Genomic DNA, 27,059 nt, shown 5'->3' on the forward strand with positions numbered 1-27,059 from the left:
GCCCGCCGCGGCCCGGAAGCGGAACGGCCGCAGGGCCCGGCCCAGGGGAGTCCCGCCCGCGCAGCGGGGGCACCCTCACACCGCGGGCACCCTCACAGCGGGGGCACACTCACACACACACACACCGCGGGCACACTCACACTGCGGGCACACTCACACCCTCACATCGCGGGTACCCTCACACCGCGGGCACCCTCACAGCGGGGGCACCCTCACATCGCGGGCACACTCACACACACACACACCGGGGGCACACTCACACCGCGGGCACACTCACACCCTCACATCGCGGGTATCCTCACACCGCGGGCACACTCACTCATACTGTGGGCACGCTCACATTCACACCGCGGGCACACTCAGAGGTAGGTTAAGAGTCTTCGACTTCTATCTTTTCTGTTAAAGGGATAAAGGAAAATAGTCACATCTGCGAAGAGTGTTACTAGCCCAGTTAAGCCAGTTCTATTGTCTGTGACTCTGCAACCTGTGCTTTTGCATGATTTGTGCAGCTTTACTTTGTTAAAGACGGCACGTTTCCCGTTATCAAAGATAATAAACCTTACAGACAATAATTGACAGCTTAATCATTCTATCTTAACCCTTCAATCTACCATTCAACCATTAGAGCACCTTACTGCTCAGGTCTTTCTTGTTAATTGAAAGGTTTTGTTACATTACTAAGAAACGTTGCAGAACCGCAAAGCCACCGGTAAACTAAACATCTGTCCTTTATGAATATTTATTTGTAATTATTAACCTGGAATTCCATGCTACCAGTATTAACTAGCAGTTGAGCAAGCTAGAGTAAGGAACATGGTAAGACAAGGACTTCTGGAAAACACTCCAATAACTTCAGATCATTTTTAATACTTTCATATTTTATTTTAATATTTTTATTTTAAATTTATATTTTTAATATAAAAAACATCATGTAGATCAGAGTAATCTGGGCAGTTCAAGTTGCAAAACTGAAAAAAATCTTGTTGAGCAAAGGATAGATTTAATTTCACTGATCCCATTCATGCTTGAAGGGAATGAAAAACTAACACGACTGCACCCTCTTCACAAATGCCCTTTTTTCATGTTAGTTTAATATGGGTAATTAGATGTGATAAAAGAAACAGTGTAGTTCAACTTAGAATTTTGAAGCTAAAAAAGCTGCAAGATATGTCTTTCAGAATATGAATATTTAAATATTCCTTACATTTCAGAGTGTTACTCTCAATCCAGGTGTCCTTAAAAAGTATAATTAAAGCACTTGTTTCAAGTGTCTCTGGCAAGCAGTCAGTGGAACAAATCCTCTAGGGAATGATCTCCATCCACAAGGACTGAGTAAGAATTTTGACTGCAAGATCTGTCAGGCTTCTGTGGTTACAAAAAACATGCAAGCTGTTATCCCTCTCCATTCCTCATATGAGGCTTTTGAGGGAGACTGGAATGACCTGAGAATTCAAATAATTTCGAAAGACAACAGCTTTTGAGAAGATGTGCATTTAAACCATCTTTCTAGATACTAAATACTGTATAAATCTGTAGGATACACTGACAAAACTTTAACACTGAAAGAAAGACGCTTTTAACCAAGAAACTTTCTCCCTTGTGGCAGATTTAGTTAATAAAGTGCCTACTCACAATGTAGTTCAATATTTTTCAGTCAACTACAGACATTTCAGCAGACAGCATCAGTGAAGCTGATGTGACCAGGCACCAAGGACACCTTTTCTCCTCCCCATGACACATTTTGAGGCCATTTCATAAAAGATTTCATTGCTACCACCTGTGATCTAACCTTGAAGTGTGACACAATTAACTACTGAGAGTTTTAAACTCTCATTAGAGAATTTAGGGTTTGATGCAACAAAGTTGCTGGAACAGATAGAGGCACTAATATCTTAGTGGAGTGCAATTTAGAGTGTACCTACTGTCCCTCAGTACAATGTTCCTCACAGCAGCTGGGACTGTTTTTCACTTGCTTACTGAGACTAAAGGAAAAAAATACGCCAAACTGTGTTGTTATGAACAAGGTTACTAGTTATTCTAACTAGTTTGATGCTTTTTGAAATAAAAGTTCTTCATTTCAACATCCCAGAACCTCAATGACTTCAATCTGCTTCAGCACTAAATCATTATACATCCCTTCCCACTACCCTCCAACAGAGCATGTCTCTGCCATGTTACACAGATAAGAACATTCAAGCAAATCCAGAGTCTGCTCACACCAGTTTTTAATGACATTTTCTCCAGAATCTCTTTGCCACTTCTGGATTTTCCCTGCAGAAATCGTTAGGAAATGTCACATTGAGAGGCCACTGGCCCAAATGTCTCTAATTCAGTTGTGCACAGCAATAATGAGATGGGTAATGACTTCTTAAATACATGTATAAATATATATAATGAGACCTCCAAATCAGAGGTAAATCAATGGCTCATGAAATTTTTTCTTGTCAGGGCTCACCAAATTCTAGCAAAATTACTCTTAGTTTTAGAAGGAAGTGCCATTGAAAGGTGAATTCCCTACAACACTATCTTATCACAAAGTGATTCAAGTTTTGAAATAATTTTTATTAAAGTATGACATTCCAACTTTTCAGGTTTTTAAATATTAAAATATATTACATTATATTATAAATTTCAAAAAAGTTAAGTTTGAAAAAACATTATCCATAGCTTTGGGACCACTTTGCTTTTTGTAAACACCCACCTCACCACTAAATGATGAACTGCAGGAAGTCAGAGGGGAGTAATTCTTTAGTACACTTCTTTCTCAAGCTACGAATCTTTAGAGACAGAACAACTGTTGTGCTGTATACTCATTCACAACAACTTCTACTAGAGAAATAAACCATTTATAAGCACATACACATTTCCAAAAGAAATCATATTACTGCAGCAGGAAACTGCAGAATCCTTGGTGACCAGGAAACACAGTAACAATCCCATCATTTGGTAAATGTGGCATATACAGAGGAACTCTGTACTGCACTATACACACAGGAAGCCACAGGACATAGAGAATTACAGTCCCTCCACTAAGAATATAATTTTACCGAGACTAATCTTTTTATCAATTAGGAGAAAATGGAAATGAGATAATCAGAATGCTTCCTGTTTAGCTTAGGACACATGCAAACCCAGTAAAAATCAGATTTGCATGGTTGTACAGACCACACTGTGAAAGTATCGCAAGTAAATAGGCTGCAAGTGCTCCATGTACTGACTTGAACTTTACATTAATTTGAGTCAACATCCAAATTGAAGCAGGACATAAGACAGCCCCAAAGAAAGTGCATTTGTCTTCTGCTTTCAGAGCAAGTTTCAAACCTGATGGAATGGATGCAAGGTAACCTGGCATTGGTACTGTTGTGTGAACACACCCTGCCTGTCAATCTCCTTGAAACTCTTGATACAGAAACTACTGCAACAAAAGGACTTAAGAGCTTGAGATGAAAGTATCTGAACTGCAGATTTAAACAAACTTCCAGAGACATGAGCGGATTTCCTTCACCTGACATCCACATGCTCTCAGTCTATACAGGTATCACTGGAGACAGTGGATTAATTGTTACTTGGTAAGTCTTGACCATGGAATATCTCACAACTGCTATTTATCAGTTTCAGGTAGAAATCTGGTTGAACATAACTTTTTTTTTTTTTTTCTGATAAGGTAACTGAGTAACATTAAATATAGTTAAAAAGTGTTACTTTTTGGCATTGGAACAAAATTGTGAACACAATAAACACCAAAAGCAAAGATTTAATATACTTGCTACAACATTATATTGCTCAACTCCTGAATGAATTTATTTGCATACACCTGCCCTTACATGAAAAATGCAATGTTTATCAAAAGATGTTACAAACTTTTACAAGGTATCAACCAGTGCATTACTGTTATCCCAGTAAACCTAAACACACTAGTTGTGTGTCCAAGAAAACCTATTTACAGACATGGATTTACCACCATTGCAGGGAATGAAAACACCCCAACCTTTAAAACACATCTTAAAAGTTCAATTAGTGCTGGTATCATGTGCCTAATAGCTTTAGAAATGGATGTTTCATCTACAAGAATGACACAGGTAGTGTAAGACTTCTCATATTTCTGCCCCAAAAAATGGTGTTGTGGCTAGAATAGCTGTGTGGCTCCCAAGTACTACCATGAACCAGAGAGCATGACAGAGTTCCTACCAGTAACAATCAAGATTCATCCATGAAGAACTGCAGTGAACTAATTTCCTACTTCTAGCTGAGACAGTCTTGACGTACTGAAGCAGAATCTAAATTCACAACTTCAACTGAAGAAGGTCTGGTATCTTACCAGTCAGACAGTTCAGCTTTTGTGGCTTAGGCTTAAACCTCATGGCCAACTGCCACGCACAGAGCTGCAGTTCTGCATCCTGAATGATGGACTGAAAGACACCAAAGTTGAAGCTCACTCTGAGGTAAAGGAGTGAGCTTCTATAAGGTTAAGTGAACAAAAATAAGGATCTCTGTATTTGTGAAAGCCAAGTTATGTGATTGTTAACATCCAAACAAGTTTTCATGACAACAAAGAAATGCACTTGACCATTTACAGCAAAACAGATTTATACAATAACAAGTAACTTATAGCCTTGTCTACCTGCAAATGAATTCCTTCAGCAGGTACACACAATATATTGCTCAGTCATAAAAATATATATATTATCTCTTTCCTTTAACATTTAGGTATATAAATATTTTACTGAAGAACATGCATCATTTAGATAAACAGTTGCAAGAACATCCTCTGAAAACATAGGGTTCTTTGCCATTTAGCAGTATAAAACGATTACATAAACAGCAACTAAAGTCAAGACAAACCAATACAGCAGTAAGCAGTTCACTGGGTGCTAGTCCAAAGCACCTTTTGCAACAGATTATACAATACACAGACACAGAGAATGCACTGTAATAGAGCACAAATGGCAATGTTCCATCTGCGTATTCTTCAGTCTTGTTTGGACTCCAAACTTACTGTTCACTTTTCTGTTCTTGCTTTCCATTCAGCTCTTGGTCAACTCTGCTTAGCAAAGAAAGCAGTGAAATTAAACTATGTTAACATAGTTTGATAGCTGATATTATTAAGAAAAAACTATTAACCTTAACAGAAAAAAAACAAAGCTTTTACATGGAAAAGGTTTTAGTAAATAAATATTAAATGAAGGTTTTTATTTAATGTAGTCATGATGTTTGGGTTCTTTTCAATACCTATTTTACTACCACCCCCTAAAAATTAATTTGAATTGTTAGGAAACCATTTAAGTAACTAGAGCACTTGAGAGGAAGCATTTAGAAGTGCAGATGAAGTCTGACCACAGAAGAAGAAAACATGGCCTGTGCTCATAGCAACAAATGCAAGCGGAAATACAATACAGGTAACGTGACAATACTGGCAAGTGCTACCATCCTGATGACTGAATTACCTTTAATGTTACAGTAATTAAGCCAAGAGGGTACTAGTTAATCAACAAAAGTAAAGAGGCTCTTTAACTGCAATACTTTTTCTATTATGTTCTAAGACTCTTGCAATTACCCTGGAAAAATTCACCATCATGCTGATTCTATCAGTGGGTTTGATTTTGTACCTTATTTTTTAACATCTGCCTTGGAACCAGCAAACAAAATACTGCTTTGCAGAAACCAGGGGACGATTCAAAGCCCTGCACAAAATGTACTTCTTGTTTTTCTAGGAAGAACAACCTACAATCTTGATAACATCTTCTGGCAAATAAATTGTACATGGAGGCAAATTAATTTTAAAACCAACAGCAGTTCCAAAGTGAGAGACTAAGACCAAGTTTGTCCTCTAACAATCTAACATACCTGTCCTGTCTCTCAAACTATAACTAGCCAGGTTTTCAAAATGATGGAAACAGTGACAGTTGCTTTGAGCCATGAACCCATAAAAAAGAGCTGCTTTCTACCTGATTAAAGGCTCAGTATCCAATTCTGCCTGTGATCTCTGTATCTAATTTTCACTGAAGAACATACTACTTTTATAAAAGTGATGGTAGTATAGGTGATGTTATCAACAAGGGCACTAAAAACTGTTTGTGCTACTGGAGATTTTTTTAATTATCGCTTAATTGGAGTAATTCCTAAGTAATTTCCTAAAGAATGTTCAACACATCACTAGGTTTACATCTGAGCTTCCAGAAATAATTTAAATTCCTTTTATTTCCATCTCAGTGTTCCTCTACCCAATTTAGACAATGCCTTCCATAATAGTTAGGCACAAAAAGAAAAAGTAATTTTAAAAAAAAACAACAGTTAGTAGCAAAGTCTTTCAGTATATTTGTTAGTGAGTGAAAAAATAACATATCCATTAAAAAAAATCATCAGCTGTGGAATAGCTTGAATAGTTAGCAGGAGACTGGAAATTAACAAAGTGGAAATCCAGTATTTATTAGGAAGGAACATAGGCACTGCAAATACAAACAGCACTAAAATACTAATTTAGATTGTATCTATGCAAGTTAATAACTAAAAAGGTAGTGAATACCAAAACCAAAAGATTTAATATTAGAACTCCTTACAGAGCTGCATCTCTGCTAATGCATAGCTACAGCTTAGCACCTAAATAGATCATCTCCAGACATAATTCCTGTTAGAAACAATGACATCTTATTTAATGGGTTCATACAGGAGCACTACTTTTGCCTCTTAAAGACTTCAAGTTGAGAACCCATGTATCCCCTTAAAAGTGAGCATCTCACATAAAAGTGTAATAGAAACTATTCACAAATAGCTGCCCGAACACCCAGGGTGAGTTCTTACAGATTCCATACTGCCTGCAAGTACAGTATAGTCATGAGTAAAAACCTGGGCACTAGTGCGTGTTTATATTTACAAATGCTTATTCCTTTATGCAAGCCCATCAGCTGGGAGTTAGTTGCAATGCAAATTATCTTATCTAGATGCAACCCTAATCAAAATATGGATATACCTTTTCTGTTTCTTTCTAAACTTTTCTTCTTCATACCTTGGTGAGGAAAAGTTTTATTTCAGTAAATATAACATATGAAGGCCAAAATCAACAGAAGCTGCACACCAGTATTAGTGTCAATAGAATTTGCAGAAACTTACCAAATTTTGAAACTGATATAATTAAGAAAAAAATACACTGTATCTCCAACATTTATTTGCATTAAAGAAAAACCATTAAGATTTAGTTACTATGACATAACAAATGAATTCAATACACTGCACAGCTCCTGTACAGTGTTAGCATTCATAACTAAAATTTAAAGTCTGTATCCATAACAGTTTGAAACCAGATATAATCCTCCACAGAAATCTGAGAATTAAGTCTTTTAAGTTAACCAAGTCCAGACTTTGCAGAACAGTTAAAAGTTCATCAATACATAGATGAGTCTGTTAAAACTCAGAATGACCGTCTGAATATTCATAACACACCCATAAAAAAAACAGTTAAGAAAAATTTAAGACAGCACAAGGCTGCCTCAGCTTTGTGATGTGTTTCACTCCCATGCCATGAAAACAACAGCTGCATGTCTATTAAAATAACCAGCTATCTGCAGGGGGCATGAGGCTTTGTCCAGCATGGATGTGCTCCTGTGTGTGCTCAGTGACACTGGGCCACCTTCCCCCTGTTTCTGCTCACCTGTTACAATGCAGACAACACAGGGTTTGTGTGTTACACCTCTAAAAGGCTCTCATCAGGATTGTTACTGTTTTCATCTGGTTTTCTTAAGACCCAAATTTATGGTTTCTACTCTATTACTGCATTCACTAATGCTTTTGACAAAATGATCATCATCTTATTTGTGAGCAGATCTGTGCTGATGTTAAAATGGGTATTTGTATCTGATGGGAAGGGAAAAAAATTACATTGATGCTGTGTTATTTCTTTACCAAAGTAGTTTAAAATGGCAGGGGGTAAGGATTCAGCATTTTCCCATCGCTGCTTTTCTTTTAAATGAAAACCAATCCAAGTGATATTTCAGCACTTAAATTGTTCCACATTTTAATTAAAACACTTCAGAATACGTTATAAATAACTTCAGTATCAACATGCCCTCAATTTCTCACTCACAAACCAGTTTCATATACACACTAAGGTGCAGAAGAACTGGAATGAGACCTTCTCTAGAAGGCTTAATTCACACCACAACTAAGCAATTGCACAAAGCTCCACTGTGAAAATGACTATACATTAACATTTTGGCTATCCTTGCTACTCCATACAAAACTGCCTTTAGAAATGAGGTCAAACATGGACACTCCTAGAGACAGCAGTAATCTCAGTGAAGTCATTATGTGCCAAGTGTTACATTTAAACCACTGATTACAACATCTCCCAGTCCTAAACCATGATCAATGCAGAAGATGTTGGAATAATAAAACGTACTGTTTTATGCATTCTGGGATGCCAACGTATTCCATGGGGATCAGTTCAGCTAGTTCTGCCAGGGTGAAGACATATCTAATTTTTTGGCTGAATTTTGAGCTGTGGAAGAACAAATGCAGGGTAGTTACAACTCCAAATGTTTTTCACTAGGTTAATATTAAAACAGTCTTTTAAGTTTAGATTAAACAGTTGTCAGAATTATTTATGAAAAAGCTTCCAGAGTATTACCTAATAAAAGGTTTTGTGATGGCCAGGAGTGTTCTGATGAACCAGGAAGGATGAACTATGATCAATGATTTCAGATTTTTCTTTAATCTGAAGGATTTAAACAATGAATAATTACTAGAACAAAAAGCATGACCAGGGGTTTTGGAATATATAAGTTGTGCTTCTAGAAGCACAGCTGTCATATAAACAGTGTTCTGACATCCCATTATTAGACCTCCATCCGAAGAAAAAATACTACACAAAGACAAAAACTAAAGATTCAGTATCAATTTGACAAGGAAGTAACATTCCAAGGAGAAGCTTCTTTGAATCTTTTTACATAACTAAGGATGAAGTGGTTCACAAAGGGCTCCCCTTATTGCCTTGTGTTAATACATGAAGTGTTAAGGATATTCTACAACAATAACAATTCTATAACAATACTCAGTATTCTAAGAATACTATTTTCACTAAAAAAAACCACCCTGAGAACAACAACAATAACAACGAAAGTGTGCACAAAACCCCCAACCAACCAAAAAAATCCACCACACAACACTACCTAGGCATGTTTGTAGCACATTGTCTAGCTTAGGAAGAGGTTTTCAATACACCAATTTCCTTCATCAAATCTTAACCAGAAGGGAGCAGACACATTAATCAGCAGTTTTTCCCAAATATGTCTATGTCTGAGCATGTGAATATTTTAAGAAAATATTGCAGTGCTTCTCACCTTCTGTCAATTTGCTGGTAACATTTCCTAAGCCATCCTAAACTTGGCATTTTTCTCCGTGTTGTTGCACCATTCAAGTAAACTATCATATAGTTCTCTGCTACTAACAGCTCTAAAGTGCCAATTACATACCTGGAGGGACAAAAAAAGAAAACTTCAATATCCACAACCTTAATCTGAAAGTAATTCCTAGTAGGGCACAGATATATTAAAAATAACAAAAACCCATAAAGGCAGATAATGACTTACTTAAATAGATTGTCCATTAGGTATCTGTAGTTAGGCTGGCTGCTCTCAGGCATGAAGCAAACAGCAAACACAACAATGGCATTTAACCCATCACCATAATAACCTAAAAACAAAGAAATAAGTAGCAGTAGTGTCAAAGGTGACAATACACTGACTACATTTACACAAAGTCAATCACATTCAGTAAGCTTTTTCATTATTTACCTTAAAGATGTACAAAGATCCATATGGACACATTCATACAGTTACAGAAAACATCAAGGTTTCTTTTTCAAGATTGTCTATGTTTAAAGCAACAGCTGAAGCTGATGTCAGTCAAACACTGCATCTATAACCACTGTTTCGGTGTAGAACCTCAGTATATTTAAGAATATCTTATGTTATTTAAGTTTAGTCAACTTTTCTTCCAACCTAAACTTCACAGACTGTTGGAAAGAGTCGTGATTTGATTTCTGCCTTAGTAGATCGATAGTTAATGTTTTCAATAGTCTAGAAGCCAAAAAACTAGGTAGCAGTGACACTGTAGGATGGAGTAAATATATCTTATTCCAAAGATGTATTTTAGTACATGTGACCATGTGTACATTTTGAAACTTTAGTTTAATACAGAAAAAAATTATTATATCATCCATGTCTTAACACTGCAACAAATTAACGCAAGTCTTTATGCCTAAAGCTCTTCCTCCCCAACTCAGCTTAAAAAAGTAGTTGCTCAGCAGTTCCCTGAGCACATCACCAATCCTTACCACCATGACTGATAACTTTTTTGTACGGTTCAATTGCCTTCATGTCCACCCTGTGGTCCTGTTCCCCGATCCTGAACATTCTCCAGCGCCGACCATCATCCTTCTCCTCTGCCACAGCGTACTCAGCCAGTGATCCTTTCCTAATGACATCAGTAGTTTTTGGTTTTGGAAGATCATCTGTGAGAATGAGAACACGTTGAAGACCCATTATGAATACCATGCATAGTGACAATCAGCTACAATACAAGTTAACCACTTTGCTATCTAATCTATTTTGGTATTCTTCAGCCAGTCAAACACAAAGGCTGATGTCATAGATATTTTCTTAACATATTCATGTTGACAGTTATCTCTTGACTGTCATTTTCTCTATTACAAGTATGTGAAAAATCTCCATTCATGGAGGAAGCTTAATTAATTGTAGGCTTTCAGAACACAGACCTCAGTGAAATTCACCAAAATAGACAAAGTGGTTAACTCTAATGAGAATTACAGAAATTAATCACAGATTTACATGAAGCATGATTCAAAACATTGAGGTACCTTACAAGCAGACATGCAGGCAAATCTATTGAAAATTAAATGTAATTCACGTGTGCAATCACAATGTATGAAATTTGTGCTGACAGCAATCTGTAAGACAATTTGCTCCAATAAATAATGATTCTTGACTTTGTTGCATGGACCTTACCCAAAGCGAGAAAAACCTACTGCAAGTTAGTTGTCTGTTCCCAAGACAAAGCTGTTAATTGAAACTATCCTTCCAGGAAAGTGAAGGCAGCAGCATTAAAGGAAGAAAAGACAGAAACCCTTTTCAGCCACTTTTAAAAACAAAACACAAACATCTGGAACATTTCCTTCGCATCACTGCAAAACTACCCCTAAATACCAATTTTTCTTCATTAAAACAATGAAAATCCTTTTACAAAGTTAAACACAGTCTCTGCTAAGAAAATTTCCCCTGCAATATGTTTTTAGCTATTTAAAAACCAAAACCACCCCCTTATTCTATAGAGTGTTTCCTTCTCCACAGCATTTCAAACATAACAGTGAAAAGAGAACTTCCTGTTTATTCTGGAATTAAAATTATTTTATTTTCAGGATGAGAAAACAGTAATTGACTTTACATGTTTACTTATTAGAGACATTCCTAAACCATCAAGTTCACAGATGTTAAAGACCCCAACAATTTACCCAGCACAACTGTTCTTGGCTTCCATAAGAGAGCCTTAAAACATCATTAAACTCCAAGTCTAAAATTTGTGCTTGAAGTCCTACACAAAATGTTTATCTCAGATAAGATTTGTCAGAATCTCCAAGTTTTGCCTGTAAGATATAACACTTATTAATGTCTTAAAACAGAGATCAGTACTAGTGTGGCTATAGCTACTTTAACTTCCTATGAAGCCATTTCAGAATTCTGTGACATAAAATAGAGGCTCTTCTGCTGCTTCTAGTCAATCTGGAAATATGCATACTCTAAGGCTACTGGGCTTTTGCCATTCTCACCACAGGAAGATTTGAGACCAGGTGTTACTTAGTATTTTTAAAAACACTATTCAGTCCTCCTTAAATTACAATTCATCAATTTCTGAATAGCTAATCTACATCCCTTTGTTTGGCTCTCTCTATTTAAAATTCTTTTCTAACACACATGTAAAACACCTTGGCTACTTTATTCTGTTGGATGGCTCTTGAAAACTTACTGCAATAGAGGATTTTCCATGACTTCAAGTCTTATAGATGTATATGTAGATGATCTTCCCCTAAGTTTATCTGCAACTACAGCTATTAACTGTTTGCCTATATACTAATCAGATGAGGTCTGATTTGCTCTTTAAAAAGTCACTGCACCTATTTCTAATTCCTAATCTAATCAGTCCCTTTGCATTTCTCCTCTTGTACTATTGAGTCATAGCTATTTCTTCTGAGAGGAACAGTCGACCTGCACATAAAAAAATATTTTAGAGCATCAGACAAAAGGACCAAAATACTCACCTTCCCATTCAAATTCATTGCTGTTTTCTGAAGGAGTATCTAAATCATCCAAATCAATCTCTCCACTCTCATCCAAGTCATCAGAAAAAACAGATTCCCCGCTGGGATCCAAAGTTAAGCTAATATCTGGAGCCATTAGTTTCTTCCTCAATTTGGTTCCATTACCCTCTGTATCTAAAGAAAGCAAATTATTTATTTTCAAAGCTAAAGCAAGTTCAGATAAGCATATTACCAAGACAGAAGAGCACAGTCCTTTTTAATAATGCATTATAAATTAATGCCCATAATTTAAACAAGGTATCTTTGGAGTAAGACTTTAACAGGGGCTGGAAAGAACAGCAGGTGAAAGTTCTCAAGTTACCCACTTGCACATGCACAATCTGAGCAGGGTGCAGACACCAACCATACTGCCTGCAGCATCCAAGTGTCCCAGGACATTGAATAAACCTTGCATATAATACAAGAGATTCATGTCCCTAGCACTTGCTTTTTTATTAGGCTTCAGTGACATCATAACCATCTTTGATAAAATCGAAAATAATACACAAACTGAAAAAAAAAAAAAAAAAGACTGACAACAGTAAGGATGGAAAATTAAACAATCTGTTCTGTGAATACACAAAATGCTTTGAGGTACAAGTCAAATTCTGGCATGATTTAGACAGGAGTTGAAAGGAATAAAATCAGATTACCAATCCAGCACGGGAAATGCCTCAGGTTAAGCAGACAGACAAAATCCAAAAAAATGTTAAATGCAAAAACCTCCAAAACCCCAACTATCAAAACAAAAAAACCACCCCAAAACAAAACAAGCAAAAAAAATCTCCCTACAACACAGAGCTTTAAAGCAGCCATTTAAGTAGGAAGCAGCTGGACTGGAGTGGAATGTTCTTACCAGCTTCACTTTCTGTTCCAGCTGCAGCCAATGCATCAGACTCAACAGGATCATCCTCTGGCAGGGGCCTGGGACACAAAGCAGAAATTATTGTTACAAACCTGCTTTCACTTTTTTTTTAGTACCATATATTTAGACTTACATCCTACTACAAAACCCACATATATATTATAGCCTAAGTTCAAACTTTTAGTTAACAAACACCAAGGCAGCAGAAAATTCTTTACAGCATTCAAGAGACTATCCCTTCCTGTGACAAATACCAAAACACTGACTACTACCAGTGTGTCATCCTTAACAAAGCTTGTCATGTTCTTGCATGACAAAATTTGACTTGACATAAATTACAGAAGTTTAGTCATGTTATCATAAATGCATCTAAAGCTGGTTTAGTTTTTTTGTAGGCCCAAGCATCAGTAGAAGCATTAACTTTGAAAAACTTTCCTCAAAAATTTTGCTTAATTAATTGTTTGGGCCATGAGGCACTGGAAATAATATGCAAACAATGTAGTTGCAAAGTATTATCTAAGGAAATAAACAAAGCCAAGCTTACAAATCTTCATTTCAGAAACAGTGGAAACTTCAACAGTGCCAATCCTGAAGAAATCTGCCACAAAACCTTTTCAAAACTGCTAAATTAATGGAAATCACTCCAGGATTATTACTGAGTATTAGTTCACCAGGAAGACAAAGAGGTAGCTTATTGCTGATGTTATGTGTTTCATCCAAATTACTTTAGAAAAGAATTCAAAACCTTGGAAAATCTTCATCTTGCCACTCTTCCTTAAACTCAACCCCTTCCATTCTCCAGTCAGCTTGAATCGCTAACAGAGACTCCTGATGAGGCAGAACCTCTGGTCTTCAGCACAATGGGCTAAAGAGGAGCTGCAGGAACATAACAGAAGGTGTTAGTTCAATACTCTGGTAATTCCCATACTCGCAACACATCCTTTAACTTATCAAATTGAGGTATTATGCAGAATAAAAACCAAACAAGACTGCTTGTGGAACAGTTTATCATAAAATAATTTATGCTGGAAGGGATTTCATGCAGACAAGGAGGATCAACCCCTCAGTTAAAATTAATGTCTTGAGCAACCTGTTCTATCATTACAATTACACCACTTCACTCCAAAATGTAAGAAACCTGATGTGTCTCTAGATTCTTATAGGAGGTAATTAATAAGTGTGTATTTTGAGAAGAAGTCCAGATGTTCAGATCTAAACTACAAGCTATTTAAAAAGAAAAAAACCCAAACAACCCAAACACTTTAAAGATAACTGTTTAAGACAGTGTTTTTGGAGAACTCACCCTATGATGTACAAGTTAAGCTGTATTTTTTCAGGCTCACCCATCACCAGCAACAAGGAATCCCCAGTAACAGAACATGGTAAACCATTCTGTTGACATAAAAGTCCAAACCAGTTGAAGCTCTCGGCTGTGTTGGCTCTAAAGATTGGCAAAAACAGGTAAACTTATCAGTGAAGGTGTTAAGAAAACCAACATTCATCAAGGCAAGAAACCACGGTATTTTGCAAAGAAGAAATCAGCGCAGAACACTAGTAAGTACAAAGTTTGAATGCAACCAATTCTGCTTATTAACTGAGATATATATTTTTTTTTACATGGCTCAAACCCAAATTACACTTACTGTTCTGTAGGATCAGCTTTCCTTTCATGACAAATCCAAATTTTTCTTCTGATCTAAATGTCCTACAATGCTTAAAGCTATGCAATCTGATTAAGAAAGCAAAATTAAGTAATATTTCTGTAAAACTGCAGTTCTACAAATTAAACACTAATGATCTCAATTTAAGCCTATTTTACTGACATTTCCCTGCTTCCCTCACCCAGAAAATTGAAATAAAATTTCTAGAAGTTAGCAACCTAGTTCCTCTTAAGGCCCAGACTCTCCTTGTTTGAGGCATTCAGCACCTGCACCTCTCAGCTGCTCTTCAGCAGTGTGAAGAAGTTGCCCCAGCAAGCGCTCTCCCAGCTCTCCGTGTTTGTCCTGACTAAAGCACTGCTTGGAAACAAGTCCTGCCTCTCACCAAGCTGATGATGCTCTCAGCATACAAGGTATGGACACTCCTGGGCACCAGCCTGCTGGCTGAAACAGTGGGTTTGAAATATTTGCTGGGAGGGCAGATCCCATTTGGATCAGTAGTAACAGTGAATGTGTGCAGAGCTCGATATGCATTTGTTTCAGGACACTTAGATGAAGGCCAGGGAGTTTCCCCAGGGGCCCTCAGCAGTCAGGGGAATGCAGTGGTTACCAGCAGCATGGAACAAACTGATGCAAATATACAGGTGACTATAAACCCGGAGGAAAATCTTAACTCATGACTTCACTACTTAAGGACAAAATTGGCAGTCAAAACACCCAAATATCACCCCCCAAAGCTGTCACTGTGCTGTGGCTGTAAGATGCTCCTCTTGAGCTCACCTGCACTGCATTCCCTATACAGTTCTCAGAGAGTTTAAAGCAGGGGTTTGCTCCAAGACTTGAACAGTTTTCTTCCCACACTTTTGAAGATTACCAAACACCAAGTAACACCTATTCATTTCAAATGGACAGCTTTTCAGTGTAGAAGCATTTCCACCTGCACTTACTTCATCACACTGGGATAAACCTGCTGTACTTAGATGAGTTTAAAAACAGCTCTGCTGTTATCTAAGCTTAAGGTGCTTTTATGGAACACTCCTCACACCACTTGCAGAATTCACCTTCTCACTAAGAAAGCAATCATTTGCATTAGTACTTTAGTACTCTACAACACCTTTTATATTTTTTTAATATCTCAACAGGCAAGATATGGTATTACAGAAGAGAACACATCACTCAAATCCACTGCTCTTTCACAATGGCTAATGAACAAGTTTCCATTCCAGAACAGCAGGTTAAACCTACTTAAGTTTGTATCTGAAGAATATCAGTGCTGGCACCAGAGGTCAAACATCAGTATTTCCATCCTTTTTTCCTAGAAGAATAGATAATTTTCAGAGTTCTCCCATTAATACAAAGCTGCCTTAGCTGGTAGATTCTGGAATATCAAGTACAACAGTGTTAAGAAGCCTGTTAAAAATTGCCAGTTATAAAAATTTACAATACAGCTAAACAGAGGCTTGGGTCAGTCCCAAATGACTAAAAAAGGGGGTTGGCAGCAGGGGTGGGACAGAAGGACAACAGAAAGCATAAGATAATTTTATTCATTAAGTTAAAGGCTGCTTGCAAAAATTATTATTTAGGTTTCCACCTCTGAGTTCTCAGGCTTTTACACGTATAATTACAAGCCAGACATTTCCATGGTTGCATCTGTCTATCCAAGACAAAGACTTATTTTCAGTCCTTGTCCAGCACCCCTTCATCTAAAATAGAATAAATACCAAGTGTAACTTTGCCAGACAATTGCAATGTCAAACATTTTTACTGAACAATGTACTTGATTTGCAAAGAACAGAAAGCTGTTAGCATCTCAAAAAGTCAAAATCAACTTCAAAACAAGGTTAGCCTACATTTTTCACCCTCATTTCACCTTCCCTGTGTCAAACAAAACATTAACTGAATGTCAATTCCAGCTACCAGGCACTAAAGAGGTGCTTTTAAGAGTAATTTTCACATTTGATTTTATAGCAACCCTAAAGCAAGGAACAGACACATCTTCTGGTACACAAACTCACAGGATGCAGCTCACTGGAATTTCTAAACGTTTCTATAATTCTAATGGTTTTTAGAACGTGGCCAGATTAGCCATAAATCCAGGACAAATTTCCCAAACCTGAAGATGGACCTCGAGACTTTACCACTTGCATGTCTGCAAAATGAGACTATGCAAGGACTATAGTTAATAACAGATCAATTGTCTCCTTTTACTCCCTTCTCTCAGCATCAAAGCACAAAGAAATCAGACAGCTAAAAGAGAAAATTTCTGAAAACTCTTGCTTCCCTCCCGAGGACACTACTTTAAACTCCACATCCAGAGCAACAGAAGGGTCTGTATTTCTGCGCCACTCAAAATTTGTTTAAAGGTAAACACTAACTTCTCAAAACAATCCCAAAGAATTTATATCCGGCCCAGATATTCCTTTGTAAAACTTAAATACGCATACAAATCAAGCAGAACCAATCAACTACTATTTCGAATACTGAGTTAGTAGCAGGAAATCAGGAGGACCTAAGACAAAAGGCAACTCGCGGTACTTCCGCGACACGGCTCGCTGCTGCGCGGATCTGCTCCCTGCGAAACCCCGCGGGCAGGGCAGGGCAGGACAGGGCATTTTCCCCTGGACATTTACGCATTCACAGCTCTTCCCCCTGCGGCGGCAGCGGCGCGGGGGAGCCGGGGGCGCGGCCGAGGAGCCGCCCGGCCGCGGGGTCCCTGCTCGCCGCCGCCCCGGCCAGGCCACAGCGCAGAATCCGCCGTCAGCCGCGCACCTGCGGCCGGGCCTCGGCGCCGCCTCCCTCCGCGCCCGCCCCGCGCGGCCCAGCCCGGCCGCGGCTCGTGGCTCCCGGCCCGGCGCTGCCGCCCCTCCGCGGCCGTACCTGGCGGGAGCGGGGCCGCGCTCGGGGCCGCGCTGCGCTGCGCGCCCGCGCTCACCCGGAACCGCATCCGCCGCCCGCGTCACGTGACAGCTCTGGCTGCGCGGGCCCCGGCCACTCGCGCGCATGCGTGAACAGCCGCCGTGAGGGCGGGAGCGGGGCGGGGCGGAGCGGCCACCGTGAGGGCGGGGGCAGAAGGGCGGCGAAAGCGGCTCCTGGCTGCGCCCGGGTGCTGTCACAGTCACACCGCGTGCCCGAACAGTCCTGCAAATGTCAGCCTTGATGCTGCGACCACTGCCCTGGGGAGCCTGTTCAATGCGCGACCGCTCTCATCAGTGAAAGCCTTTTCCTCATACCCATTTGTGCCCTGCCCCAGCCCCAGCTGTTCCCTCGGGCCCTATCCCTGGCCGCAGAGCAGAGATCGGTGCCTGTCCCTGCGCTACCCCTGTGAGGAAGCTGCAGCCCACAAGTGAGTTCCCCCGGCAGGCTCCTCCGGCCTGAACCGGCCAAATGGCCCCGGCCGCCCCTGCTGTGGCTGAGGGACGGCGCCGGGCCGAGGGCCGCTGCCACCGCCCGGGAGCGCAGCGGTGACGGGCCATGCACCGGGCAGCCCTCGGCTGGAGGTGATTCACGCTAATTAGCTAATTAGGTGTTGTCCCTGACCTCGGTACCGCCCTCTCCCACTACTCCTGCCCTTGACTGACTCGAGAGGTCGAGCCCTGGGTCGGCCCCCGCGGGACGGAAAATGTCAAATCCACTTGCTGAGTTGTGTATGCGGGGCTGGAGTGCCGTGCCTGATGCTTCAGGAGCCCAAGAAGGTGTAAGATGAGTGTCAAAAGCACGAGGGAAACCTCCTGCGTGAGGGAAATGAGCACAGAAAATGTCAGCACTAACACAGCGGTAGCACAGGTACCGAGGAAAACCTCAGAATCGCCACATCGTTTGCAGCTACAGCTTCACCTGTATAAATATAGCACCCAAAAGGCCGACCTTCATCGCAGGAAAATCATGGGAAGGTACATAAATCTAAATTTTTTTTTATCTCTTTCACGTGCCGAATGGTAATGGTCCTAGTTTTAGAACTAGAATTAAATTTTTGGCTAAAGTTCAAAACTTGCCACTAATATAATATACGGTCAGCTACTGACTTGATCTCAGCTGATCTATTGCTGGATAGACACAACAATAGCAGCCAAGTTTGTTTCATTATAGGGTACTAAATGAACTTGGAATGAATGTGACTAATATGCAGAGGTGTGGAAGGAATTAAAATGGGGTATATATAAGGGTGCAAGAAATTCATGGAGGAAAACATGAGAACGAGAGATACCAGTAAAGAAAAAGCAAGCACCACCAATCAGCAAAGAAAAAATATATAAATAACAGGTAAAAACCCCACAATTATGAAGGTATAATAATTAGAATATCGAAAATATATTCATAAAGAACTAGTATCATGCACAGCAGATGGCCTGAGGGCAAACATTACCCATATGTATATGACATTACATTGTCATATAAAAGCTACAAGTGTAAAGGAAGAGCTAGCTTAAGTATAAAGAAATAACGTTTTAAGAAAATTAATTGTCATATTGAATGATTTTAATACATTTTAAAATGTGCTTCAGGTGCTAATAAACTGAAAAGCATATTTAAAATGCACAAATACCATCTGCAATGCCAAACTCTGGTCTCAGTGGTCAGAAAGTTGTGTAATTTCCCATCTCTTACACGAGGTGGCACAAGATAGCTGGAAATTCATCAAGTGTTCAAATTGAACCAAGAAAATAAGCAAACAAGAGGTCAGAGCCGACTACTAGGGACTGTTGAATAATTCTATTTTTAAACATCAGATAATTGCAGATATAAGCAGTTTCTGACACAGAAGCATTACCAAAGAGAACAGGCTTGAAGGAATGATGTTGTGTTGTATGCATTTTGTCCTGTGCATGGGGAAAATCAACTGTTACACAGTTTCAGGGTCTGACATAATTGACAATTAATCTTTAAATAGAAATTAACCATCAAAATTAGCAGAATACAAATCATTCCCCTTTTTTATAGTCCTTCCACGTTTTACATATTAGCAAAGTATTTTCTAGTAATCTAAAAAGAACCCCATCAACTAGATGGGAAGTGCCTCCCTTTCAAGTGGTTCAAGCAACAGCTCAGAAATGTTGGAACTTGAAAACATTAACTTGAAAGTCTGTCTCAGTGGGGGTAGATGTGTAGACTGCATTTGTGCAGAATTCCTCCTTGCCATTTTCCCTATACAGGGAATCCAGATACTTTTGTGTGGCTTTTTCTTTGCAACTTTATTTTGTCCTTTTTTGATGGTAAGGTTTTTGGGTTGTAGTTTACCTTGCTTTTGTAGTCCATAAAAATAATCTGGCTCCTGCCTTAGACAACAGTGATATAAAATGACAAGATCAACATGTTACAGCGTAGCAGCTTTCAGATACCTGGATAAGAGGTAGGTAGTGTATAATATTCTGCTTCACTTCTGATATTTCTATCATCTCCTCTTTAAAGCCATTGTGTTGCACTCAGTTGTCCCACAGTCTTTGCATATCATGAAGTAAATTATTGATCCAAAAGTGACCCTCACACTGTGTCCCTGTGTTCTTTCCTCCCAAGCTTCCTGAGCTACTTCAGATACAGCTCACGATGCTGTAGTGGATTAGTTCTTAAGCAGACTTTCACTTCACATCCCCTAACACACCCCGCTGGTGTTTTGCCTTTTTGTCTCTGAACAAATGCATGGTTGTTGAGAAGAAGCCAAGTTCTAAGTCGGGTCTGAGTGAAGAACTTGTGTTTGGAATTCAGCTACCGAGGTACCAAAATAGAGAGAATGTGCATCCTTCTAAGAGTCAAACAAAATCCCACACATTTGCCATTTCACGGACGTAGCTGTTCCCTACATACAATCTATTGATCCTCTCTGTGTATGATTTTCAGGGGGTTTTATATCTTTTTCTCTATCAGAGAGCATCACAGTGTGTTGTCTACAAACACCCATGCTGGTATGAGAGAAAGCAAGAGCCAGCTTGCTACCCATGAGGAACTTCCTGTCTGTTTGGAAGGGAGGGGATGTATAATGATTATTTTGTAGAATTTGTTAATGTTTTTCATTATTCTTTAAATAAGATGGCTGTATTGCAAATGAAAGGTACTAAATACATGACTATTCATATCATATTTGCTAACTTCTATGTCCTCAAGAAAAGTGAATATTAATCCTGAATTTCATTTTGGCTGAAAACTGAGGGACCTATTAATTGTGAGAATAATGCAAAAAAATAAAAGCAATAGATCTCTTGCATCTCCCTCCGGGTACGTACCGCTAGATAATTCCAGTACAGCAGTAGAATTGCAGACAAATATGTTATACCTTTAACTGAACATTACTAAATTTGTACTGGCAAGTGTGCCTGTCTCAGAAAAGGGAAATAGTTAGATACAGATAACTTTTGTTTTCTGAGGGAATTTTCTGCATATTTATTTTTTACAGGTATTTTTCACCTTCCTGTGCCTAATAAAAAATGTCTGATCTTTGCCATTTTCACTATTAATGTCTACAATAATGCTGTGTTAATATTATAATTTTTATCATACTGTGGTATAAATCCAGTATCAATTGTGGATGAATCATACCAAGCAAATGTTTATGGATAATCAAAAAATCTGCCTCTTCCTTGATATGAAAGAGTTGAGCTCTCCATTTGCGTTTCTGTGTTCTCTGATGGCCAGGCTGTTATTTCTACCTGCATGCAGGATGCATTCAGTTCAGCTTGCTTCCAACAGCTCCTGGAAAAAAACACAAAACACATGAAGTACCCTGTTACACGGACAGAAGATATCTTTGCTGGCTGAGCTTGAGGGGAAAACTGGGTACAATTATATATTCTTTCAATTATTCATGACTTGGGTCTGAAGTGAATGTGTATACATTTTTCACTTATTCACTTTATAAAATTCAAAACTAAGCCCAGGAGCAGTTTTATTCTTGGCAGCATGACAAGTTTCCTTTCCTCAACGAACCAGTCAAAGGAATTGTTCCTCAGAGAGTTTGTCATCCTCACATATCCCAGAGAGGCGGGAGGGAAGCTGGCATTCATTACGCGCCCCTCATCACACACGTGTGTGTGTGTGTGTGTGTGCTCTCTCTCCTTCTCCTTCTCTGACTGTGACAACAAGCCCATCTCAGAGGACTGTGTTTATCTCTAGCATGTGGTTTCATTTGTGCAGCTGATTTGCAGTTCATTAATCTAGAAAGCATTGCTCAGTTCTGGTAAGGATGATGCATCCAGATTCTGCTTACTCCCCCCTCTATCCCTGATGCAGCTCAGTTCAGAGAGAGAGAGAATTTGTGCTGTTTTGCAGAGCAACTACAGCTAAAGCAGCTCAGAAGCCAAAAGCTGATGTAAACACACACCAGGAAATTGTTTTGATCTGGCCTATCAGGCTGCTGGCAATGCACTGTGCTTCCTTGGGAGACATGCAAATTTATGGGACACGACATGATTAAGGCAATGCATACAGAATAGGTAATTGCCCTTTGGCAAGAGGATGATGTCAAGAGCCAATGATTCTTTACATTCTTGGCAGTGCAGGTAGGATCATGAAATTAGGGGCCTCTTGGAGATTCATTATAATTTAGGTGTTGGATTAGGTATTTTTTAAACTATGTTTTTCCAACTTTTATGCGGTATTACTATTTATTGTTTGTCTCGCTAGGGAACCTAAGAACAATAGTAAATTTGTAGCCTTCAAAAACATAAATCTGTATCTGCTGATATTATGACAGCTTATGATTGTTGTTGAGTTTGGAGATGGCAACAACAACAAAGAGGAGTTAAAGCAATGCTGCGGGGAAACATCAACTTCTGCTGCTCACTCACAGCAGTGGGGTTCTTGACTTTGAAATTTAATTATCAGAGATACTGACACTTCTTGTTGACAGACATGTGCTCAGAACTCATCCACATGCCTGAGTGGAGTTGGATTCAGCTTATGTCAGGGTTAATGAGAAATTACTGATCACTACCTGGGAATTTGGGGGTAAGAATTGTTGAACTTAAGGTAAAAGACTCCATATCATATTACTACTCCCCTGAGCCTGCCTAGCAAATAGCTAACTGTAATGTCTTAATTAACCATGTGCTAGAATCAACCTTATTCTCCCTTGCAAGCTGTACACATTGCTAATTACATTAAGTAGGCACACAGGAGTGCAAGGGAAGCAGTCTGGGACAGTTGGGTTTCCCACTGTACTGTAGAGCAAGGCGAGTCTGGTGGCATTGGGAAGATGTTGGAATGGCATCCTTTTGTTTAATGCAAATGGGAGGAAGGAAATCACACTCTGTTTGCTGGACCCAGCTGACTCAGGAGACTGTCTTGGCCAAACTTAGCAGGGGAAAGCAATGCAGGGGAACAAACTCGTAGCAGAGGCACAAGTTATAGAGCTGTGAGCTGTCCCACGTGTGCTACACAGAGCCTGTGACACCCAGGTTCTGCTGCTCTGAATGCTCAGCAGCGCCAGTGCCAGCACAGCCTTGCTGTGCCAGGCGCACAGTGAGAGGAGAGAGCAAGTGTGCTTGGAGTGTGTTGTGTTCTGCCTGTGAACAGCTGGCACACGATTCTTCAGGGACTTGTGCCATCTGGTACAGACGAGAATCTGTCATGTTACACAATGCCTTTATCAGAAACAGGAATTTAGAAGAACATCAGAAAGCTGTGATTATTTTGCTGTTACAAATTTGACTTTTGAACTACAAAACTGCTTCTAAAAATCACGTCCTCTGATTTGTCCAGTACACAGTTGATAAGTACTTGATTTACTTTTTGGATACTTGGTTCTGCTTTTTGGATAACTGAAAGTGTGTAACTAAAAATACATTTGAGATTTTTTTAGATCTAAAAAAATATAGTATCAAAGTTCTTTTTAGAGCTAAAATGCTCCAAATTTGTTTTTTTGCCATGCTTCTCCATTAGTACAAAACTGTGACTTTACCTCCACTGATATCTGTCATGTTCTTCTTTAAATTAATTTTCAGTTTTATGTTGCTTCACATATTAAATGCAATTTTTTGAGGTAATTTCTATCTAAGCTTTCTGCATCTGGCCCTTCGTGTCCAAGCTTTTATTCAGGTAGAATACTTGGATTTTATCCTGGCCGTTAATTTTAATTTTCAAGCAGTATTTTTTGAAGATTAGCTAAATTAAATTATTTTTGCAATTAGTGTCAAATTAATCCATAATGGAAGGTAAATAACAGGAGAGATGAAGTCTCTTAGATTTTGACAGATACCCTCATTGAGTTTAATGTTTTGTATAATATCTCCTTAAGTGAGGAAAGCTCGCCTTGATGACTTCCTTCCTCATGCCCAGGCTGCTGGCCACAGAGAATAACTCTATTTCTGCATTCTGAGGGGGAGTGCTGTTAACCCTGATTGTATTAAAAACCATTTTTACCTTAATCAGAACTTATCAGGCACTTGATAGCTGATGGTTGGTGAAGCTCCATGGATTGTAACATAGGAAGTCTATCACAAAATACAACAAAAACAAAAAACAAAACAAAACCCACTCAAAAATTCCCCTCAAGCTTGATTTCATAGGGATAGGGGAAAAAAAAGTCAGATGATTAATTTGACCAGCAGAAACTGGTCATCTCCAGTAGGCAAACTAGTGGAGAAAAGGAGGCTGGAATGGATTAACAAGACCAGCCATTTTAGGATCAATTCCTAGATCCACAAGAGTTGGATCTGAAAGTACCTGAAAATCCTAGGAGTTTGTCATTTAGACTGACCAGAAGAAAAGAAAGTAAATACACTTGTACTTACATTAAGGTCACTGGAGAGGGGTCATAGTGTTACATCTGTGCCCAAAGTATTGTAATTTGAGGTATCTGATTCTGAGCAGCCCCTCTGCTCTGTCCTGGGATTGAATTTAGCTTCAGTTTCTCCAGTGATTAAATGCTTACTCCTGACTGCTCAGGGTCCTCAGACACTTTCATTTTCTAAGACAATTGTTTTTGTTTTTTTAATAGGCAGGGACATTGATGCAATGGATCATTCATTCTGGCATCACTTAAATGACTTGTTCAAGTCAAAACTTCTTTTTGTGCCTTATCTAGCCACCCTGAATTCTGTGGCAGTTTTGTTTAAAGTAGCAGCATGTTTAGAATTGCTGAGACTGAGGAATGGATGAATATTTTTTAGGAATTATCTGTTAAACTTGAGAAGACAAGTAAGCAGTTCTGCTGGGGTAAAATTAATTATATTTTTTTACTGCTTTTGGATGAACATTCCTTGTGTACTCTGTAAACATACTTTGGGCTTATTTATACCCTACTAGTGTAACAGGATTCTCAGAGAACTTTAGTAGAGCTGGTGACCAAAAACCAAACAAACATAAAACCTCAAGAAAGCAGTCCATCCCCCCAAACCCCAAACATTACTTACTGACATCACAGGAAAACACCCAAGCTTTGAGGTGCTAGAGCTAAACATACCAGAGACACATGGGTAAAATTAAAGAACTGAAGTACTTATGCTGGGGGTTCTAAGACCTTCAGCAAGTAAACAAGATTTTACCTTTCCAAAGCTATAAAGGCCCCAGTTTGTGCTGCACCTTGGCTGTTGCAGCGCTGGCTATCGAGGTGCCCCAGCTCAACTACACCTTTCGGGCAGAAGTTTCCCTCCTATGACACAGGGTGCAGAGCAGAAAGTTGGCTGCTTCTCCTCTACCACAGTTTACAGCCTGTCTTACCAGCTGAAAGAAGAACCTGCTCAAAGTTGTGGCAATTTAAATCAAATGGCTACATTATTAGGTTAATGAGTCAAAGCTGTCTTTGCTGGTTCTAGTATGGAAGAAGTAAGACAAGGGAGCCTCATATCCACTCCTGAATTAGGGATAATGAATCAAAACCTTTTGTATGCCTTTGAAATTAAGACTGATGTGGAAAATCTGTGTGTAGTTTTCAGTTCTGCTCTTTTTGTGACCTTGGCCAAGGAAGATCACAATCTGCTCTGAGGTTCCTTATTACCTCAATTCACAAACCAACAGTGCAGACTATAAATTGTTCTGTGTAGGATGATGTTAAGCTGTTAGTTTTGTTAGTTTTGCACAGTGAAGCCTTGGCTTTCTCTGGAGCTATTTAACGTTATTGTAGCATCAACCAACAATGCCAAACTATTGATTTAGGGATCATAGGGATCATTTAAATTCAGTGTTAATAATATTTGTTCAGCTTTACACTGCGTATGAACCCCACAAATGAGGAGTATTCCCAAGTCCTTGAAACTCCTTCCATTAATATCCTCTGGAATATTTAAGCCTTTCAATTTACTTTGTGTTGAGCTGAATGTGTGAGCTCTGCAATTAATGAGACCTCTGAGAATGGGGATATCTCCCTCAAATAGTGTTTCTTGTAAAGTTCACACCTAAGTGCTTGCAGAGACCTAATTGTCATTTGTAGGTATCAGTTGGTTCTCACAGACATAGAGTGGATCTCAAATTCTATAAGGAGATAAGGAATGCTGTTAGAAGAGCAGCATTTTACAGCCAAATGTTCACACAGAAAATTCAATCAGTTCTACTTATTGGCTAGAATATTTGGAAGGAGGAGATTTTTCTTGAAAACAGAACTGAAAATCATTTGCCTCACTGCTATTCACTATAGGTAAGCAAAAATCAAAACAGATTTGGCTAGAGGTGAATTTTGTTAGATTCATGGTCAAGTGAAATGTGAAAAGCACTGTCAGGACAATGTTGGGGCATCATAAGCGCCATAAGAAAATAGAAAGACAGTAAGAGATGCATCTGTTGTGTCCCACAGTCTTCAATTTATCCCTCAGGCATGCAAAAGAATTGAGTAAACCAGAAAGAACTTCATATAATGGAGCAATCTAGAATATTTGCCTTAAATTCCAGTGCATTTACAAACTGCTATTACTAACTATGACTCATCAAGATTAAAAGAAGGAAATAATTCAGTCAGGGCTGTTGTCAAGTCAGTATTTAATGTTACTTTTTGCATTTGCTGTGATAAGCAGTAAAATTTGCACGCTCCTTGATAAATCATTGTTTAGCAATGTCTAGAGAGTCCAGTAAATGGTTTGAAATTGCCACAATGTAATAAATGGTTATTTGATAATGAATGAAATTGTTTGAAAATACTGTTAAAATGTCAAGTTTTAACATATAGAACATTAGTCAAAAGGAGTGCAAACATGGAAACCATAGTGACACTATAAATATACTGCAACAAATGCATTTATTTGTACAGGGCTGT

General features: G+C 39.0%; 1 protein-coding gene and 2 long non-coding RNA genes across 20 annotated transcripts in view; 2 read left to right on the forward strand and 1 right to left on the reverse strand.

The window, feature by feature from the left end:
* Positions 1-9: 9 nt before the first annotated feature.
* On the forward strand, positions 10-5,396 carry LOC111922440 (uncharacterized). Its single transcript, XR_015275853.1, has 3 exons — positions 10-365; positions 3,308-3,569; positions 5,272-5,396. It is a non-coding gene; the product is annotated as an uncharacterized LOC111922440 (long non-coding RNA).
* On the reverse strand, positions 3,778-25,632 carry BNIP2 (BCL2 interacting protein 2). 18 transcript variants are annotated; one of them, XM_086849177.1, is made up of 13 exons: positions 25,360-25,632; positions 21,416-21,568; positions 14,533-14,670; positions 13,975-14,105; positions 13,221-13,288; positions 12,326-12,499; positions 10,328-10,504; positions 9,582-9,684; positions 9,333-9,464; positions 8,621-8,707; positions 8,393-8,491; positions 6,968-7,003; positions 3,778-5,041 (listed from the first exon to the last, which is right to left on the reverse strand). In XM_086849177.1, exons 4-13 carry the CDS (start codon positions 14,022-14,024, stop codon positions 4,993-4,995), a joined length of 975 nt encoding a protein of 324 aa, XP_086705303.1. In that variant the 5' UTR covers positions 14,025-14,105; positions 14,533-14,670; positions 21,416-21,568; positions 25,360-25,632; the 3' UTR covers positions 3,778-4,992. The 18 variants fall into 18 exon arrangements, with proteins under 18 accessions (XP_086705303.1, XP_086705297.1, XP_086705300.1 ...); XM_086849171.1 differs by lacking the exons at positions 21,416-21,568; positions 25,360-25,632 and adding exons at positions 16,133-16,265; positions 17,765-18,360; XM_086849174.1 differs by lacking the exons at positions 21,416-21,568; positions 25,360-25,632 and adding exons at positions 16,133-16,202; positions 17,820-18,289.
* Positions 18,365-27,059, forward strand: part of LOC147650725 (uncharacterized) — a 99,670-nt gene continuing 90,975 nt past the window's right edge. Inside the window, exon 1 of the long non-coding RNA XR_015275856.1 lies at positions 18,365-18,777. This is a non-coding gene — a long non-coding RNA (uncharacterized LOC147650725). The remainder of the gene's footprint in view (positions 18,778-27,059) is intronic.

This window comes from Cyanistes caeruleus, chromosome 13, assembly GCF_971803275.1.
Source record: "Cyanistes caeruleus chromosome 13, bCyaCae1.hap1.1, whole genome shotgun sequence".
NCBI classification, from domain to species: Eukaryota; Metazoa; Chordata; class Aves; order Passeriformes; family Paridae; genus Cyanistes; species Cyanistes caeruleus.